General features: G+C 54.4%; 1 protein-coding gene across 16 annotated transcripts in view; it reads right to left on the bottom strand.

The window, feature by feature from the left end:
• Window positions 1-18,484, bottom strand: part of SMCO4 (single-pass membrane protein with coiled-coil domains 4) — a 75,337-nt gene extending 56,853 nt beyond the window's left edge. For 4 of the 16 annotated variants that reach the window (XR_009734465.1, XR_009734470.1, XR_009734471.1 and 1 more), the window contains exons 1-2: window positions 17,900-17,989; window positions 16,093-16,169 (exon numbers count right to left, since the gene is read on the bottom strand). Coding sequence is in view for 3 of the 16 variants with exons in the window: in XM_061405975.1 (XP_061261959.1) it covers window positions 15,554-15,649; window positions 16,093-16,159 (163 nt within the window). In the remaining 13 variants the exon portion in view is untranslated. The other 12 variants (XR_009734466.1, XM_061405979.1, XR_009734467.1 and 9 more) reach the window with 10 other exon arrangements.
• Between the last annotated feature and the right edge of the window lie 399 nt (window positions 18,485-18,883).

Raw genomic sequence — 18,883 nt, 5'->3', positions numbered from 1 at the left:
GCTTAGGTGCTTGGTTGCGTCTGACTCTGCAACCCCATGGACTGCAGCCGCCAGGCTCCTCTGTCCACAGGGATTCTCCAGGCAAGAATACTGGAGGTGTTGCCATGCCCTTCTCTAGGAGCTCTTCCCAACCCAGGGATCGAAACCAGGTCTCCCGCACTGCAGGCAGATGCTTTACCGTCTGAGCCACCAGGGAAGCCCAAAATATCACACTTCAATTAAAAAAAAAAAAAAAAAACCTGTTTCCAACATCCTATTTTGGCATTTCTTAATTTTTTTAAACTACTGGGCTTGGGCGCTTGAGAGTGGCCATGTGGTTAACAAGGATACCCTGAGAGCTCTGGTCCCAGCAAATGAAGCAAATGTCAGCTACCCAGCTCCCAAACCAAAAACCTTAGAAAATACCTGGCTAAAGCAGGACTCTTTATGCTCCATCCTCTCTCTCTCGCTTTGAAGAAGGGAGTGTACCAGGAAGGTCAGTTACTAAGGCTCTCGGGACGGTGGGAGCGTCTCAGGCCTCTGCACCCGAGCTAAAGGTCTATGATCTCTCCAAGTCGTGCTGGCTTAAAATAAAGACAGAAAGTAGTAACCTGTTCGTTGAGTTCCAGGCGATTTCATGTACGCTGTCTCGTTTACATTTGCTCAGCTCCTTCAGATATTATGATGATGCCCGGCTTAGGGAACACAGATGCAGAGATTGAGTAAAAAGCCAGGAGGTGACTGGGAGGGACACTCAGATGGGCCCAGACGTGGCCCCCAGGCCCCACAGCATCCTTGCCAGCGGGGGCAGCACATGAAGGGGGCACATGTTCACTCTCAGAAGACAACTGAGTTTTAGTTAATACCCCTGCTGATGTTTTGTCTGAAACATCAGAGAAGCCTATGCAGATGCAACCTAAAGTCTCAGGTTTGTGACATCCCTTGAGAACCCATCCGGGGACATCCCTGGTGATTCAGCGGTTAAGAATCTGCCTGCCAATACAGTGGACTCGTGTTCAATCCCCGGTCTGGGAAGATTCTTCATGCTGCAGAGCACCTAAGCCGCATGCCTCAACTACTGAGCCCATGCTCTGCAACCAGAGAAGAGAAGCCACGGCTGCTGCACCTGGAGAGCAGCCCCAGAGCTCTGCAGCTCGAGGAAGGCCACACGCATCAACAGAGGCTGAGTACACTCAGTAAATAAACAAATAAAATTTGTAAAAAAAGAAAAGAAAAAGAACCGGTCTGTGAGCTGGGGTCAACAGTGGCTCACTGTGAGGCCAGCCTGTGCACAGCGCCTGAGAAGTGCGACACGCCCGCAACGCAGACACTTCGAGCAGCAGGCTGACTGCCGGGGCTCTGCAAGAGGCTCAGGCGGAAGAACTGCAGAGAGAGACGGGCAAACACACACCCGAAAGCTTGTGTTTACTCCCCAAAAACGCAGGGAAAGCAGAGTCCCGAGGACAGAAGGATGTCCAAGCGGACAGGCCCTGCATCCCAAGGAATGGGTGGAGATGACTCCATCACCACCTGCGTCTCTTCATAGACCTCACCGCCCCACTGCACTCACCCAAGGCCTTAGGCAAGAACACCCAGAGAAAAAAGAGGGAAAGGGGAGAAAATGCGAACAAAGAACAAAATTCCCACAATTCTGTGGTCCATCAGATCAGAGAGCTGGCCTGAAACGTGGCTCCATTTGCACACAGAACCTCTGAGTCGGGAGGCTGGCGCCCCAGCGCCCACACCTGTGCCCCTCTGGGGAGAGGTCACTCCTGCCTCTGAACAGGCCCAGGAGCTGCTACCCGACTCCCCGCTCCCAGATGGGCTCCCAAAAGCATGTAGAGTGAGGCAAGAGGCCACACTGGGCAGACGGACCTGGGTTCCTCTACTCAGTGTTATGCGGCAGCAGGAACGGGAGGGAGCCTGGGGGAGAACAGATACTTGTACAACTGTAGCTGGGCTGCTGTGCACCTGAAAATATCACAGCACTGCTAATCAGCTATGCTCCAATACAAAATTAAAGGTTTTAAAGAAACTAAAACAGAAAGACCTGGGTTCAAATCTCTGGCGCTGCTACTAACACACCGGGTCTGTTGGCATCACCTGATTCTTGCCTTACAAAACAGGGACAGTAATTCCCCATTTCCAAAGTTGTTGTGAGGAGTAAATGAAACAACACACCTAAAAGCCTTGATCGTCAACCAGCTGCTCTTACTAACATAAGCAGAAGCCACCCAGCCCTGGGTAATAACTAGATCTCATTCTTTAAAAGAAAAAGATTTCAGGAAGTTAATGAGGACTGACCATTTTCAGAAAAATCAAGGCTGTGGGGTGGGGAAAACTACACTCCCTCGCCTTCTGGAAGGATTCTGAAACCTCTCCACCACCGGCGCCCCTACCAGACGGAGAAGTGGCTGGCAGGTCTCCTTACCTCCAGACTCTCCACACTTTATAAATATACCACACGACCCACCAGAGAGTGCTCGCTGCCAACCTCCTGGGCAAACAAGCCCAACAATATTTGATCCGGAAATTAAACGTCCAGGCAGCCCAGCCACACTCAGTTCAAAATAGATCTCTGTGACCTACTTAGTCTTCCAGTACCATTCCCAACGCCAGACCCAGGGGGGCGGGCAGGTCCGCTGACTTCCACAGGGCCCTGCACAGCACCCCAGCTTTCCTGTAATTCAAAACGTGCACTGAAACAGCGATGGCTCAAGAAATTATCTTGGGAGGGGCCAGAAAGAAACCTTAGCTTAGAAACAGCTGATTGAAACAGTTGTTAAAAAGCAAAGAGTCTCAAAGTCATGACGACAATGCACCCCTCTGACCAGCTCCCATGATGAATTTTCATTCATTTAAACAAAGGCTACCATCTCTCTTGACAGTCCATTTTCAAGCTACCTATCCGTCACCCTCACAGTTGTTTCTAGAGTATCGATACCTTCTCCAGGACACAATGGGCTCCTTGAGACCCTGTCTTCTTTATCACGATATTTCACAGCATCTTGGTGCAGCGAGAAGCAAGCACCGCATTCACCACCACTGCCTCACCAGCAAGTCTTCCAGGTCCCACCCACTCCCACACTTGGCTCCTCAAGATTAGGGACTACAAAGAGACAGACTTTGCTGGCTATAAAGATGAGAAAGGCACAGAAGACCAGGGAAAGTTGCCACATAGTTTCAACCACCAGGTAGCTACCAAACAGACCTCCTCTATTATAATTCATTTCACTAGGGCGGTGTGACCCTTGGGGCAGGAGACCAGGGAACCAGGGAAGTGAATCCAAGGGCCTTGGCAGAGTCGAAGCCAGTAAAATCCCAGAGCATTGCAACATACAGTACGAGGCAGACAATGGAACACTGTCTTTAACCAACTAGGCAACGGTGGAGGAAGCAAGCTGAGGGCCAAAACCAAAGAGAACAAGTCAAAGCAAAGCTGCTAGTCTTCACCTCCAAATCCACCCTCCCCAGGTCTCCAGCATCAGCAGCATAGACTCCTCTCCCAGACTGAGCTCTCAAATACCCATCCCAGAAATTTACTTGGTAGCCCTTTAGTTTGTTTAGCACTTTGACCCCATCATGACATTTAATCCTCTGTGATCACGAGGCAAGCAGAACAAGCATTTTCATTGCCTGCTTAGAAATGAGGAAATCGAGGCCATAGCATGTCTACCCCATGGTAAAAACCAGGTCTACTGCACAGACCTTCTAACTCCAAGTTCAATGCCTTTTCTCTAAAATCACTCTCACAGTATGCCCAGGCCTGGGAAAGCCAGGTATCTGAGCTCCAGCCCTCTGGTCTCAAGCCCACTGGCCCCTACGACTGAGAACCTTCTGGAGACAGAACTCTGACACACAGGCCACACACACACTTCCACCTGCTTTACAAACAGGTGCAGAGAAATCCTCGACCACGGTGTCCCTTATGTCAGCCACTCGTGCCCCAAGCCAGGTGACCGCCCACCTGCCTGTAAACACACTAAACCCAACTCCAGAGCTTTCAAAGGAGAGACACACACACACTGCTTTCCGCAATCAAATGGTGATCGCGGGGCAGGGTAGGTAATCACAGACCCCAGCAGCCACAAACCAGAGATCCTAGACCTCCGAGTACCAGCACCCTGGGTCTACATCCTGTTTCCGGGACTCCTTACTCTCTGTGACCTTAAGCATCTTTGCTTCTCTAAATCTCAGCTTCCTCATTTCTAAAATAAGGAATTTAAAAAAAGGATCTCACAGTGAATATATTTCATGCCACAGAACTGAAAAATGGTTAAAAAGGTAAGTTTTGTATATTTCACCACAATAAAATAAAATGGGCTAGCATTTATATTGTTAGAGAACCTCACAGGTTCATAACAAGGATTAAATAAAAGTTTAATGGCAATTCTTATGTGTGTAGCACATACTAAAGCATAATAAATAGCTATTTATTATTTATAATAATTTTAATATTAATAGCTTTTATTATCTAGGCAATATGTGCTCAACATGGAAAATGCTGAAAAACAAAAAGATAAAAAGAATCTCCTTTAATACTAAAATCCAGAAGCCACCACTGAAATAAAATTCTTTATGGTATTTTTCCAAAGCATAGATATTTTGTAAATTTGGAATATAATATATAGTCAACTTTGTCATCGTGATCCATTCTTTTCTGCAAAACTGCAGAAACAACTCTCTCTACATCCAGATATAAAGGGACTTTGTTCAGGGCAAGGATCAAAAGTTGCATGAAACTTGAGGCAGGAACACAGAGCTCACGCTGAACAGCTGGGGACACCTGCCCCCAAAGCCAGGAAGGAGGTGTCCATCAAACCCCAGGCACCTGTTCCTCCCTCCCCATCGACGCTCACCCAGAGAGCAAGACCCCGGGGTCTGGCCAAGCAAGACAAGGGCCATGGGGGAGCCCATGGGAGCTCTGCGCACCATGTCCCCGCCCTCGGGAGCTCCTGCAGTGACAGGAGAGCCGTGCAGGCAAGTCACCCTGGGGCCTGTGCCGCAGGCTGCGGGGGCACAGGAAGGAGACACGCATGACAGCCGTCCCATCCAGCCCCCGGTAAGGAGGAAGTCACCCAGGCCCATGAGACAAGTGACGGCCCCAAGGCTGCAGGGATGAGACCAGTCCCGACTTCGGGCCAGAAGGCTGAGCTCTCAGGGTCCTGAGGTAGCTCACAGATGCCCAGTTTAAAAAAAACACACACGAAGAAAAAAACAAAAAAAAAAACCAAAAAGAAACCATCAAGGCCAATATCCAGTATGTACGAACAAGTCCTTATTTACTAGGTGCTTAGGGCACATCCCCAGTGGCTCAGCATTAAAGAATCCTCCTGCCAATGCAGGAGACGCAGAAGGCGCAGGTTCAATCCCTGGGTGGTGAAGATCCCCTAGAGAAGGAAATGGCAACCCGCTCCAGTAGTCTTGCCTGGAGAATCCCATGGACAGAGGAGCCTGGCAGGCTACAGTCCACAAGGTCACAAAGAGCCAGAGACAACCAGGCAGGCACACACTGGGAGCATGTCAGCACAGAGAGAGTGGCGCCTGGGCACAGGACAAGGAGCTTGTTTTACCCAGACCCTGGGGCTCTGCCTGGCTCCCGTCCGTGGGCAAGGCCTCTCTGCCTCTAATGCGGAAATGAGGCCAGACTCCACCAACTCCTGGGGACGCCACATGGGCCAACACTTCCCGGAGCGCCCGGCAAAGAAGGAAGCTCTTCTGCTGGGCTGGGGAAGCAGCCCCAGGACCAACTCCAGAGAAGGAACCACGATCCCACAAAACACACTTAAAGGTTCTGTCCCTGGCAAGGCATGGCCTTCCCCCACTTTCTTTTGGACGGGTGAGTATTCTGTTGGGAAGCAGGGGCAGGGAGCGAGCAGCACCCCCAAGGCAATTCCTGAAATCCAACAGAGGAGCAGCTGCTCCAGGCACTGGGGAGTTCTATTTCCATCTCTGCTTACACGTAATTATCTCCTAAAGCGGTGCTCCCCGGAGGGCTGGCAGTGCCAGTGGCCCCAGGTCACCTCCTGGACCGGCTGCTCCTGCACCAGCATCACAGAGGGAGGCCTGGAAGACAGCCCAAAGCAGGGCCACCCGCGGCCCACTCCTCCCAGGCCCGGATTGCAGCCGTGCCAGGCCCTTTCCTCTGGTGACGCAGAGAGGAAATCAAACGGGAGCCAGATAAGGAGCTCCGACGCCGAGCAATCCATAGTTATGAGTCCCCAGGGGCCACGCGGGCCAAACCAGCCCAGGCTGGCCAGCCATGCCCGGGGCACTTTCCTTCCAACAACGACGGGGCTCGGATGCAGGCCCGAGTGCTTTCACAGCAAATAGGAACGACAGCACACAGCTCTGCGTGCCGGCGACGAGCTGGGGGCAGGGAGGGCCTGGGTGCCCTGACGCCACCCGGGTGCCCGGCCCGGCGCTCTGCAGGCCAAGGGAGGCGGCCTGAGGTGCTGACTCCACTCTTCTCATGGTGACGGGGTCCACGGAAGGATGCGGGCCCTGAGTGCCCTGGGCGCGCCGGCCTCAGTCGGCAGTTTCTACGCCTGCTGGGGCATGGGCACCGTGCCAGGTGGCACCCCCCAAGCCGGGCTGGTGGCAAGACGCGCCCCGGCCTCCTCTGCTCTCTCTTCTTGCCTGTGATTTCCGCATGAGGAGAGGGTGATGTACAGGCATCTATGAGGAGGCAGGACATACAGGAGAGGGCGGTGGGTCAAGGGTCAATAGAGCAGAGAGAGACAACTGCCACAAAACACCCTGGTGCCTGAACACGGCGCTGCAGCGGCACCTAAACCCGGAAAAGCCTCAACCGGCTGCCCACCTGCCAGTGATGCTCTCGCTGTGCTTGTGGACTCATCACTGGCTCCTATCCCACGGGGGCAAAAGGCCCCCACCCCAAACACACACACACACACACGACTTCCACCTCCGCGCCCCCACACCAGCCTGGCAGGCGCACGTGTCCACCTCGAGGCCTCTGTGGCAGCTGCCCCCTGGCCGGACCGCGTCCCCGCCACACTACAATGCCCCTCAGACACGACTGCTCAGCAAGGCCTGCCGGGACCCGCTTTCAGCGCCTCACCACCCCCTGCCCCAGGCGCTCCCCTGATGTTTCAGCAACTATCCCCACCTCACACACTGTTCTGGGTCCACCAGTGTCCCCACAAACCCACAGCCACCTGGAACCATGTGACCCCTTCTGGAGAGAGGGCCTTCGGATGTACACGGTTAAGGCGAGGTCACGTGGAGGGGGCCCACAAAGAAAGAGGGGCCACAGACACAGGGAAGATGCCGTGCGGTGACAGAGGCAGGGAGCAGAGGACGCAGGCACCCCCAGGAACGGGGGAAGCAAGGGAGCCCCAGGACAGCGAGAGAACAAGGCCTGGTGTTTAAGCCATCTGGTTTGCGGCCCTTTGCTGCAGCACACTAGGAAACTGGGATGACCATGGGCTGTGACCAGCTATTTATGGTCTGCTGCCCCTCACGAGAAAATAAGCCCCAAGAGAAAAGAATTTTGATGTCGTTTGCTCGATGTAAAACACCCAACGCATGGAATAGCATCCACCTGAAAAAATGTATTTGCTGGACAGGTTCTGAGTGAATGAAGATAAGCCTAGAAGGGAGGTGGGGTGCTGCACCCACCCTACAGAGGGCACAACTGAGGGGCTGGTGTCCAAGCTCCACTCAGAGACAGAAGAGCCAGAACCAGAACTGAATTGAGACCTCGCTCATTCCTTTGAGAAGCAACCTTCAGCTCCTCCGGGCGCCGAGCAAGCCACTGCCACGCGAGCCCTTGGTAAGCACGCGCGTGGAGTGGAATGCAGGAAGCGCAGGCTCCAGGCGTCCCCTGGGCAGGGCCGCAACCTGACCCAGGCCACCCCAGGGCCGTGTCCTCGCCTGCAGAGTGAGGGCAGCCGGCCGGCCTGCTGGTGAAGACGCAAGTGAGGCCCGTCTTCCCACGCTGCCTCCGCGAGGCCCTCTCAGGCCCAGGGGCCAGAGGACGGCCGTCCAGCGGCTGATGCAGGGCGGCCCCTCTGGCACTCTCCCAGTGCTGCTCTGAAGTCCGGCTCACACCTCAGGGCACTCGTGCTTGCACGCCCCACAATCACACCCTGTCACACGCACAAGCGCCTGGACTCACGGTACCCAGAGCTCTGCAAGCCCCACAGTCTGCGAGCCTACCTGTGTCCCTGCTGGGCAGGTGGCTCTGTTCCTCCCCCGCAAACACGGGGCTCCCCCAGCACATTCTGCTTTCAGGACCAAGGTTCCCTTCTGCCCCCTGGACCCAGGCAGCCAGGGTCCTCTGGAACCCTGGGCATAGCTCTGCCCACACGCAGCCCGCAGGCCTCTCTGGTTTGGGAGAAACCATCAGAAAACATAGCAGGGACTTCAGAAGAGCGTGCCATCGCACCCGCATGCACTGCACACACACGTGGTCAGGGCAGGAGACCCGCGGCAACGGCACCCCAGGGCCAGCACTGTTGGGAGCACAACAAGGCAGGGGGTGAAGCGAGAGCCCCCCACCTGCGGGCTGCACTTCCCGGCCCTCCCTGCAGCGACCTCAGCTCACAGGGGCCCGGAGCAGCAGACGGCAGACTCTGCAGGGCACCCCGAACACTGCATGGTTCTGTTTTCCTGCAGCTAGAAGAGGCAGCACGTGGCCCATTTACCCGGCGTGGAGAACAGGGTAAAGAGCCCCAAGCCTCGAGCCTGGAGCCCCGTCCCACCTGCACGCTGAGCCACCAGGCTCACAGCTGCATGTCCCCTCTCACAGCCGGGCTCAGCCTCTGAAACAAAGCGGAGAGGCTGTAAGAGGATCCGCAGGACCCAGTCACCCTAAGCAGGGGGGCCTCTGCTCTGACACCTCACGGCAGGGCTGGCGCAGGAAAAGAGCCCCGAACCCTCCACCCCACGGCATTCCCACAGCCCTGCCTGACCTGGATCTGCCTGTATCCTCCTCGACATTACCAGACGATGTGCACTGCTATATTTACCAAAGGCAACACTCGTTTGTTCATTTAGAAATACTTATTAAGGAAAGGGGCTTCCCAGGTGGCTCAGATGTAAAGAATCCGCCTGCAATGCAGGAGACCTGGGTTCAACCTCTGGGTGGGGAAGATCCTCTGGAGAAGGAAATGGCAACCCACTCCAGTATTCTTGGGCTTCACTGGTGGCTCAGCTGGCAAGGAATCTGCCTGCAATGCGGGAGACCTGGGTTTGACCCCTGGGTCAGGAAGATCCCCTGGAGAAGGGAATGGCAACCCACTCCAGTATTCTTGGGCTTCACTGGTGGCTCAGCTGGCAAAGAATCTGCCTGCAATGCGGGAGACCTGGGTTTGACCCCTGGGTCAGGAAGATCCCCTGGAGAAGGGAATGGCAACCCACCCCAGTATTCTGGCCTGGAGAATTGCCACAGATAGAGAAGCCTGGTGGGCTATACAGTCCATGGGGTCGCAGAGTCAGACACGACCTAGTGATTAAACCACCATTAAGGAAAGGAGAACACAAATGAACGTGGTAGCTGCTTACTGTTGCTGACTGCGTGCTAGTAGTGTGCTGATCTTCACAAACACGACTCTCTGAATCCCCGCAACAGCCCTGTGGGTGGGTGCTGATATAACTCCTGGTTTATAGATGAGGAAATCGAGGCCAGGAGAAAAGACAACTTCACTTACATCACACAGCCACAGACGACAGAGTGAGAGCTGGAAGTGGAGCCTCCTCCCACCCTACCCGCGCCTCCATCACTCCTGCCTCCTGGCCTTCTTTGAACGGCAGGTGCAGGATGCTGTCATTAAGTCAGAGCGTCCCAGAGCCCACTGTGCAGCTCAGCCCACAGGGAAAGGCCAGGTGAAGCCTCAGGACGTGCCCTCTGTCCACCCAGGCTGCTCAGGGACCACCCATCACTATCTTCCCAAGCGAGCTGGGAAGGGCCAGAGGGGCACCGCCTGCTGCAGGGACAGCCCCGCCGCGGGGTGCTGCTTCACGCCGGGGTGCTGCTTCACACCCAGAACAGAGGCTGTCCTGACTTTCTGGCGTGCATTTCCCTAGCTCAGCTCCCAGGCCTGGCACCTCTGCCTCAGCTATGCAGAACAGAACTGCTATCAACGCGCTGCTTACAAGCACTTGCCTCCTTGGGGAGAGGCTCGCAGAAAGACTCTGGCAGGTCACGCCAGAATTAAAATGATCCATTACAGTGCCCAGCCTCTGGGCAAAGTGGACAGAACATGAAACCAGGAGCACTTGCTCCCACTGCCACATCCCCACCCCTGTCTGCAGGACACCCTGAGCAGAGCCGTAGTCCTGGGGGCTCAGCGTCCCCATCCTCCAGGACTATGATGCCTCCCCCAAAAGTAAGATCCGAAAGCCAAGTGAGTCTCATAGCCACACCAGCGATGGTGAAATGCCTACTAAACACTATCCATTTCTATTGTCTAGCAGAATGGCAGTCCAGGGGGAAGGGGCGGCCTCATTATCTATTGGTACTTTAAACCAGCCCAGCCCTCAAAAGTGCAGCGTGGGGATTCGCTGTAACAGTTCAAACATGTAGAACCTGTGGCATACTGATTCCACTCCTAGAGAAAGACACACATGTGTACAACAGTATGCATGTATGAAGATATAATAGCAAAACTAACGAGTTAGATTATGTCTATCAACGGGGGACTGACTCATAAATTATGATACATCTACAAATATTTTCTAGACAAAGTAAAAGAGAGAAGAATGCATGAACAGATCTGTAAGATCCATTATATGAAAAGATAAAATGGTGAAACAATATATATGATGCAATCCAATTTATGCCTACAGAAGAAACAAAGCGGTATGCTTCTGGGTCTGGACAGGCTGATGGACGTTCCAATCGGTCAGGGCTGAGGAGTTAGCAGGGAGGGGCCCCTTGAGAGAGGGGGTCCCAGGGGAAGGAGAACTCTGTATCTGCTGCTGTGGACTTCACTAAGTGATTGGGAGGGTGGGGTGCAAGAGTGTAACAAATTCATGTATCACTTAGAAAAAAGGCAGCAATCTGATTGAAAAATACCACCACCACCAAAACAGGGTTGTTTTGTGTTCTGGCGTGAAGCTGCCTCTGCAATTTGAACAAGTTTGGGGCCACACTCCAAGGTCTTCACAAGAATGAAGAATGAAGTTCAAGTGCAATCTCTAAGCCACAGAGACAGATGGGATCAGGGTCGACGGGGAGGAAGGGCAAGGTGGACGGCAGTGCTGTGGAAGCTGCAGCTGCCCCCCGGAAGCCGCTGGGCTCCAGGAGCCACTGTTCTGAGACTCGCCTCCCTCTAACCCCACGGGATAAGAAGAAAGTGAGAACCAGGGTGAAGGAGAGTTCCTTTTCCCACAGCAGAGGGGCGGTCACCCACTGTCAGCAACAGAGCTGCTCCCAAGTGAAGCTGGAGAAAAAGGGAAAGCAGGGAACGTATCAGTCATTATGTCGCGTCACACTCTGCGGCCCCACGGACTATAGCCCCGCCAGGCTCCTGTCCATGGGATTCTCCAGGCCAGCACACTGCCATTCCTTTCTCAGGGGACCTTCCCAACCCAGGATCAAACCCAGGTCTCCTGCACTGCAGGTGGATTCTTTACCGTCTGAGCCACTTTCCTGCCAGGCTCCTGAAGCTCCAAGGACAGCCAGGCTGGCAGCCCAGCGTCCACACATTCAACTCCCTCCGAACAACCAGTCAAGCCTCCCTTCACATTCAACACTGAAACTGAACCGGAACACACATCAGAGGGTTCTGCCAACAGAACAAGAACAATGTGGTACAAGGAGAGATCAATCAGTGATATGCTGGGTAAAGACAGTTACTCTTTCTGCTTGTCCTTAGTAACATGTCTGTAAATTTAAAGATTTGATAAAGACCTTGTTTGCTTCCTAATAATAACTAAAACAAACACACAATTACACAGCTAAACAGAGCAAGAAGAAAAAGAGAGGGGCTTTGCTTAGGACATGATGTTCAGGAGGCAGGCTGACAGCTGACACCCCCAGGTCAGGTGCTTCCCTCCCATTAGAACAGGTACCCCGTTAGTGCACCAAACACTCAGGGCACTGTAACAGCCCACGGCTAGGGGACCACCCTCAGGACAAGGAACAGAAGCCCCGTCTTGGGGGTAAGGGGTGCCCCCCGCACAGCGGGGCAGTGGAGTCCCGTGCGTGACTCACCAGGGCGAGGCCTTGCCTGCAGAAGCCAGGAGCAGGCAGGCCCAGCAAGGACCCTCGGCCCCCTCGCAGTGAGGATGCAACCCAAGAAAAGCCAGGACCTGGCCAACAGGCAGGAGCTCAGCAGGAGCTACCTGAAGAGTCCAAGTGTTTACGCAAGGAAAATGGGAAGCCTGGGCAAGTTTGCACGGATGCCGGCACTGGCGAAGGGAACGGCCCGGGGCCAGCGCACTCCTGATGTGGTGGCAGGCCCCGCACGATGAGGACACGCAGGCCCCGAGAGCACAGGCATGGCGCACGCCCCTGGGCTTTGGCACTGTCTCCCCCAGGCACGGCCCGGCTCCCCACCACGCTGCACCCTTTGCGGGGTGGGCTCACCTCCCGGCAGGGCCGGCCACCCTGAGAACTTGCCCACCACTGCCGCCCACCAACCAGCCCCGGATGTGTGGTGACCACCCGCCACCCGCGTCTAGAGACGGGTCAGCCCTGGTGGACCCGTCAGAGGCGAGGCCCACAGTCAGCACAGTCCGCTGGGTCCCCCGGGAGCAGGAGGATGCGGACCCCACCCTGGGAGGCAGCCTCCACGGGGCTTCTCCCCTGTGATCCTTTCACCTGAAGTGTGAACATGCAAGCCTGCACATCCCTCATGGACTGGGGTCTGAGAACATGAATTCCATCCCGAGCTGCTCCAGGAAAGGTAGCAATGGAGGCCAGGTGGGTGGGCGAAGACAGGGAGGGGTTGGGGCTTATCCCGGCACCTTCCTCCAGCTTGAGAGACCACAGGAGGCCACTGTGGTTTCAGGCCCTCAGTCTGCACATGGCATCAATACCCCGCCTATGGCACAAGACTGGCCGTGAGGGGCAGAGGGGAGAGCGGAGACTTGGCCCCTCATATCTCAAGCCCCGGTCTAAGGACAGAACACCATCCACGGCCAGCGCCCCCCATGCCCCACCACCTGCCAGCCTCAACGCCGTGAGTCCCACCCTCACGCTCTCTCAGGCCAGTTATCCTGACGGCCTCAATCCTCTGCTGCCCCTTGCGGACTCCACACAGCCCCAACCCAGCCCCGTCTCCAGGATGGAGTCCAGCACCGGCAGGGCGGCCTGACCCCCGCCTTCCAGGCTCTGGACTCACAGACATCTGGGCTGCCACGCAGGCGAACATCCCACCCCAGCTCTAGGAACGCAGGCGCTTCTGAGCCGTCTCCTCATCTGAGCAGGGGGATAACACGACTGACCTCCAGAGCCTCTGTGAATTCAGCAAAGGACACCCCAGCTCTCCAAGAAGGACCACGACTCTCCCTGTCCCCAACCTGGCTCCAGAGTCTCCTCTCTTCACGACCTCGCTGTGCTGCTTCCTCACAACGAATGAACATGGGCAAGGTCAGAAAAAAGGCATATTCGAGATCTAAAGGTGAAGGATCATAAACATAAAAATTAGGCTCCCAAGATGTGAAAGATACCAAAATTAACTCATTATCAAAATAATGTGAGAGGAGGGAACAGACAGGAAAAGAAGAAAAACATCACTTCAGAGGAACTGCTTTCAAAATATATAGCTTTGTGACTTTTTCTTAGACTTCATTTTTTCCAAAGATTTAGGAAGATTACATTTCAAAAGCTCACAAAGGAGACATTTCTGGGTTTTTTTAAAAATTGTTTCTTAATTAATATCTTCAGAGAACTAAGAAGTACTTTTATAGACTGACTGAATCTTAATAAAATTCTCAGAGAAATTCTGGCATCAGTCACAACAAACACCCTCTTGGAATTTAATTTCATTTTCCACATACAACTTACTATGGAAACTCATTTATGATGATACCACCACCAGTCAAAATCTGCCTGGAACATAAAAACTTCAAAGTGCCACAAGAGATTCCTTTAGGACTTGATGGAAATTGGTCCCATATTTAGCCAAATCCTCATCTAACGGAGAATTCCCCCATGACAAACTGTCCAGATTTTACCATCAAAATCACCTCTTCCATCCGCTCGCAGCCCATAGCTTCCTTCCTCTCCCACCATATACTACAGCTCTAACAAGGCCTCCTTCCAGCCAGAAGTCCCCAAATTCAGTCTCTTTCCCTTTTTGCACAAAACGGACAAAAGGTAACTAGCCACATCCATCTTTAGCCCCTACCAAAGACCTGTTCCTTCTGGCTTCTAGTTTGCTTCAAGCCCCGCCTTTCTTTTAATTCTCACTTGAAGTATAGTTGATTCACAAGGCTGAGCCAGTCCCAGCAATGCCCTCCTTTCAGATGATGCTAAGACCCTGAATATTCACTGTGTGTGTTGAGGGTGCAGTGGGAAGCCAAAAGCTATAAGAATTATTTTTAAGTACAAAAACATACTTTAAAGCCTTTTTCCCTGGAGGACAATTCCTACTGGAAGACTTAATCAATCCCATTATTCCAAGTGCCCATGGGCAAGGGGAGAGGAAGGGGTGAATGCTAACCATCACTGAGTACCTGCTGCAACTCACACGTGCATCTCATTTAGTGCAAGGCAGATATTATCATCTTAATTTTACACACATGGAAATCAGGCTCAGAGGGATTAGGCTCACCATGTACACCAGGCCCATCAGACACTGGGTTCCTGAGTCATGGACTCATGCTTCCAGAGTCCTCGGGTGCTTAGGGTAGAACCTGCCCCGGGTTGGAGGGCACTGTACAGTTTACACGTTGCTTTTCACATATAAGATCTCATTTAATATCTCAATCCTGTAAGTAACAGTTAAGAATTACTTTTCCATGGGTGAGGAGCCTGGGGGAGAAGGGGTACGTGCATACGCGTGGCTGAGCGCCTCTGCTGTTCACCTGACACTACACCACGTTGTTAATCACTACATCCCAAAACAAAATAAAACGTTTTAAAAAAAAAAGAATTACTCTTCCACTATCATAGAACATTACACGCGTGCATGCTGTCGTGTCCGACTCTTCGTGACCCCATGGACGGCAGCCTGACAGGCCCCTCTGTCCATGGATTCTCCAGGCAGGAACACTGCAGTGGGTGTCATTCCCTCCTCCAGGGGATCTTCCCCACCAGGGATCGAACCCACGACCCCTGCTGCATCTCCTGTATCACAGGCAGATTCTTTACTGCTGAGCCACCATATCTTGTCCTGCCTGATACATGGTAGGGGCTCAAATGACAACTATTATTAGCACCAGGATTTTTATTAATTTAATAGCTCTCAGTTAAAGTAAAAATTTATACAAGAAACTGACAGAAAAGGATTACTGAAAATGATGTGGTCAAACCCAATATGGATTTGAAAGCTACTAATGGAAGAGAACAGAAAGACAGGAGCATTCAGTTATGATAAAACACACACACACACACACACACACACACACACACACACACAGAACCCTCCCCGCTCACCAGCACCATGCCAGCCATGGCATTTCAACTTCTCAGCATCCAAAACAGGATGGGCAGGAAGAGCCTCTGAACTTCTACTGAGAGATTGTCCAGAGTCTAGGGGATAGGGGTGGAGCAGACACATTATTACCTTGAGCTATTTTTAATGTATCTAATGCACTATTTGCCTATTAATTTTACTCACTTGAAACCTGGGAGGTTCAGAAATGTCACATGTAACAGGAATCAGTTCCCCATTTCTCAAGTCAGAACGGAAAAGATGACAGAAGCGTGGAGGCATAAAGACGGCAGCATCAGTCAGACAGAAGGAAACCTACGGTCCTATGGTAACGAGAGGGGCTTCCGGGGAGCTCAGCGGTAAAGCATCAGCCTGCAGCGCATGGGACCCAGGTTCAATCTCTGGATCGGGAAGATCCCCTGGAGGAGGGTATGGCAATCCACTCCAGTATTCTTGCCAGAAAATCCTATGGACCAAGAAGGCTGGTGGGGTCCTCTCGTACGGAATGGGGTCACAGAGTCGGGCATGACTGAGCACTCACCCACAGCAAGGAGAGATCCTGGGGGTATTCTTCGAGCAAGGCTGCTCCAAGTGGATCCACTGCTCATCCACTCCAGGCTTGAAGATTCAAACAAAAGAAAAAATTCAGGTCCACAGATGAGACATACATAACTTTTTAAAGCACAGTTAACAACTTTATGATAATGATAGCTGAACAGGCAATACACTAATTGTCTGCATAAGAACAGTATCCTGATGGCAAATCCAGTACCAATTATTACTAGTTGTTGGTTTTGTTTTACCTTATGCAGCCTCTCTTGCTTCTGAGCTGTGTTAAGTCCACCCTAATTTCTTTATAATAGGCTGAGGTGGACTTTGTGTGGCTGATCAAGGTTCACAAGGAAAAAGATGTCCCTCAAACACCTACTCCTGCCACCTAAGACTGTCTAACTCATTCTGTATACTGAATTTCACACATAAAGAAACTGAGTTCCAAAGAGGGGAAGTGATGCGTTGGAGGCCATCAGTTCAGTCCCTCAGTCATGTCCGACTCTTTGCGACCCCATGGACTGCAGCACACCAGGCTTCCCTGTCCATCACCAACTCCCTGAGCTTACTCAAACTCAGGCCCATCAAGTTGGTGATGCCATTACTGGAGACCATAATCCTTGCTAATACATTTAGGACTAGGACAAGGTCTCAAGGCCTACAGTGTGGGTCTCCAGCTCTACCACTGTTGCAAATTACCTAGTGCACTTGTGTCTTGAATACAAATTTTATTTGAAGGGGAGGAAAAAAAAAAAAAACCTAGCATGAGTCATCTCCACTGTCAAGGGGCACCACACAGATTATTCCAATAAAGCATCTGCAGAACCACTTGTTTCTGAAATAGCCAGCCTCAGCCCGAGAATCAAAGGCCATGTCTTACGCCCCTTCAGGATGACCACGACTCTGCGAACAGAGAGGCTGCTAGGCTTTGCGGATCAGTAGCCGAACCCAAGGAATACCGACGTGGCTGGTGCTGGAGAGGGCAATGGGGGTGGGTGCGTGGGTGTCAGAGGGGGTCAGAGCTGCGTCTTCTCCTGGCAACGGTTAATGATTGCATGCAGCCCAATCCTACTGCCCACGGGACCCCTAAATATCCCATCCACTCAGGGGGTCCCTCGTTAACTTCCCAGACAGCAGCGCCGCAGTAGGGGAGGCGAGTCTGGCAGACGGGGAGGGGAGGTACTTGGCCCAGGCTGTAGAGGAAGCGCGGCTCCGCCGCCTCCTCCAGCAGTTCCAGGAACTCCCCACCGGGTCTCCGGGCGCCCAGAGGCGTCCCCAACTCTGAGCCCGACCCCTCCCCCGCGTCCGCCCGGCAAGGGGGAGGGGGCAAGCCCACCGCCGCTCCACTCCGCCCCCCGCCCCCCCGGCGCCCCCCGCGGGCCTGTCTTCCCCCTGCTCACCACGGGCCCCGCCGGGTACCTGCGGACTCCAGCCGGGGACCCCGATCGCGCCCCTTCCTTTCCGCGCGCCGAACACCCGCGCCCGCCGCCTCCGGCGCCCCGCGTGCCCCAGTCCCCCGGGGCCGCCGCGCGCCCGCACTTCCCGCCCGGCCCGGGGGCTCGCGGTCTGCCCCAACTTTCCCGGCCGCGGCTCCAGCCCGCAGCGCGGAGACCCCGGCCCCGCGCAGAGACGCGCGGCCCCGCGGCCCCCGCCCGCGGCCGGCACGAGTTGCGCTCGGGACGCGCTCCGGGCCCGGGCCTCGGCAGCCGCCCGGCTCTGCGCGGGGCGGGCGCGGCGGGAACCACGGGGCCGCCGCCCCCCGCCCGGCCTGGCCCGGCCCGGCCCGCGCCGCCGCTCACCTCCGCCTGCGCTGCCGCTGCCGGGAAGACGTGGCGGTGGCCGCCGCTCACGCTCCCCGCCTCGCCTCCCGGCGCCCGGGCGCGCGGCCCCGGCCGGCAGCGCCAGGCGCCCTCTGCCGCCGGGAAGCCGAATCCTCCCTCCCTAACCCTAACGCGCCCGCCCGGCCCGGCCGCCCGCCCGCGTGGCCGCGGCCCCTCGCCCCGCTCTCCACCGCCGCTGCTCCGAGACGCTCCGCCGGAGGCCCCGGGCTCGCCTCGGGGAGCCCGCCTCCGGGCGCCCGCCCGCCCCGGCCAGCCGCCGCTCGCCGCCCCCCCCGCTCCCCGCCGCCGGTGCGGCTCGCGCCCCAGCCGGCTCCATACCGTTTCTGCTTCCCTTAACCCTAACCCTTGCCCCGGAGAAAGTCAAGTCAGGCTGGGGAGCAGCCGGCTCGCCGTCCCCTCTTCTAGTTTAGCGCCCCGCCCGGAATACCCAAGTGCGCCACAAACACTTCTTACGGGATCCAAGGAGCGAATGAATGAGGGCAGACTTTGGCAGCTCTCCACCACGCAGGCTTCTAAACTTCCAGAGAACAGATACCCGGACCTGGATTTGTTTTTTCGTTTGTGAATTACACACACAGACACGTGCTCAGCGTTGCATAAATAAATATGATTCACAGTTCCCGACCTCAGACCAGCACGGAGCGGCACAAGGCCCTCCGCCCAGTTACTCCGGGCTTTTAGTCGAACAGATTTAGGATTTAGATCTTCCACTTAAAAGCTGGGAGCTCTTGGGAAAGCTAATCTCTCTGAGCGGTTACCTCGTCTATACACTGCGAATAGTAAAACCTACTTCCCAGGGCTGTTGTGAGCATTGAGACCTTGCATTGTATGTGAAGTGCCTTGCTCGGCCCCTCCACCCACCTATGCTGCAGAGCTAAGTGGTAGAAGCCCTTATTATGATCATTAACAGGTAGCTACTGTTACTATTATTACTGATCCAGT

The sequence above is a fragment of the Bos javanicus genome, chromosome 29 (assembly GCF_032452875.1).
Source record: "Bos javanicus breed banteng chromosome 29, ARS-OSU_banteng_1.0, whole genome shotgun sequence".
In the NCBI taxonomy this organism is placed as follows: domain Eukaryota; kingdom Metazoa; phylum Chordata; class Mammalia; order Artiodactyla; family Bovidae; genus Bos; species Bos javanicus.
Note: the sequence above shows the minus strand (reverse complement) of the source record. Positions and strands in the feature narration are given on the sequence as shown.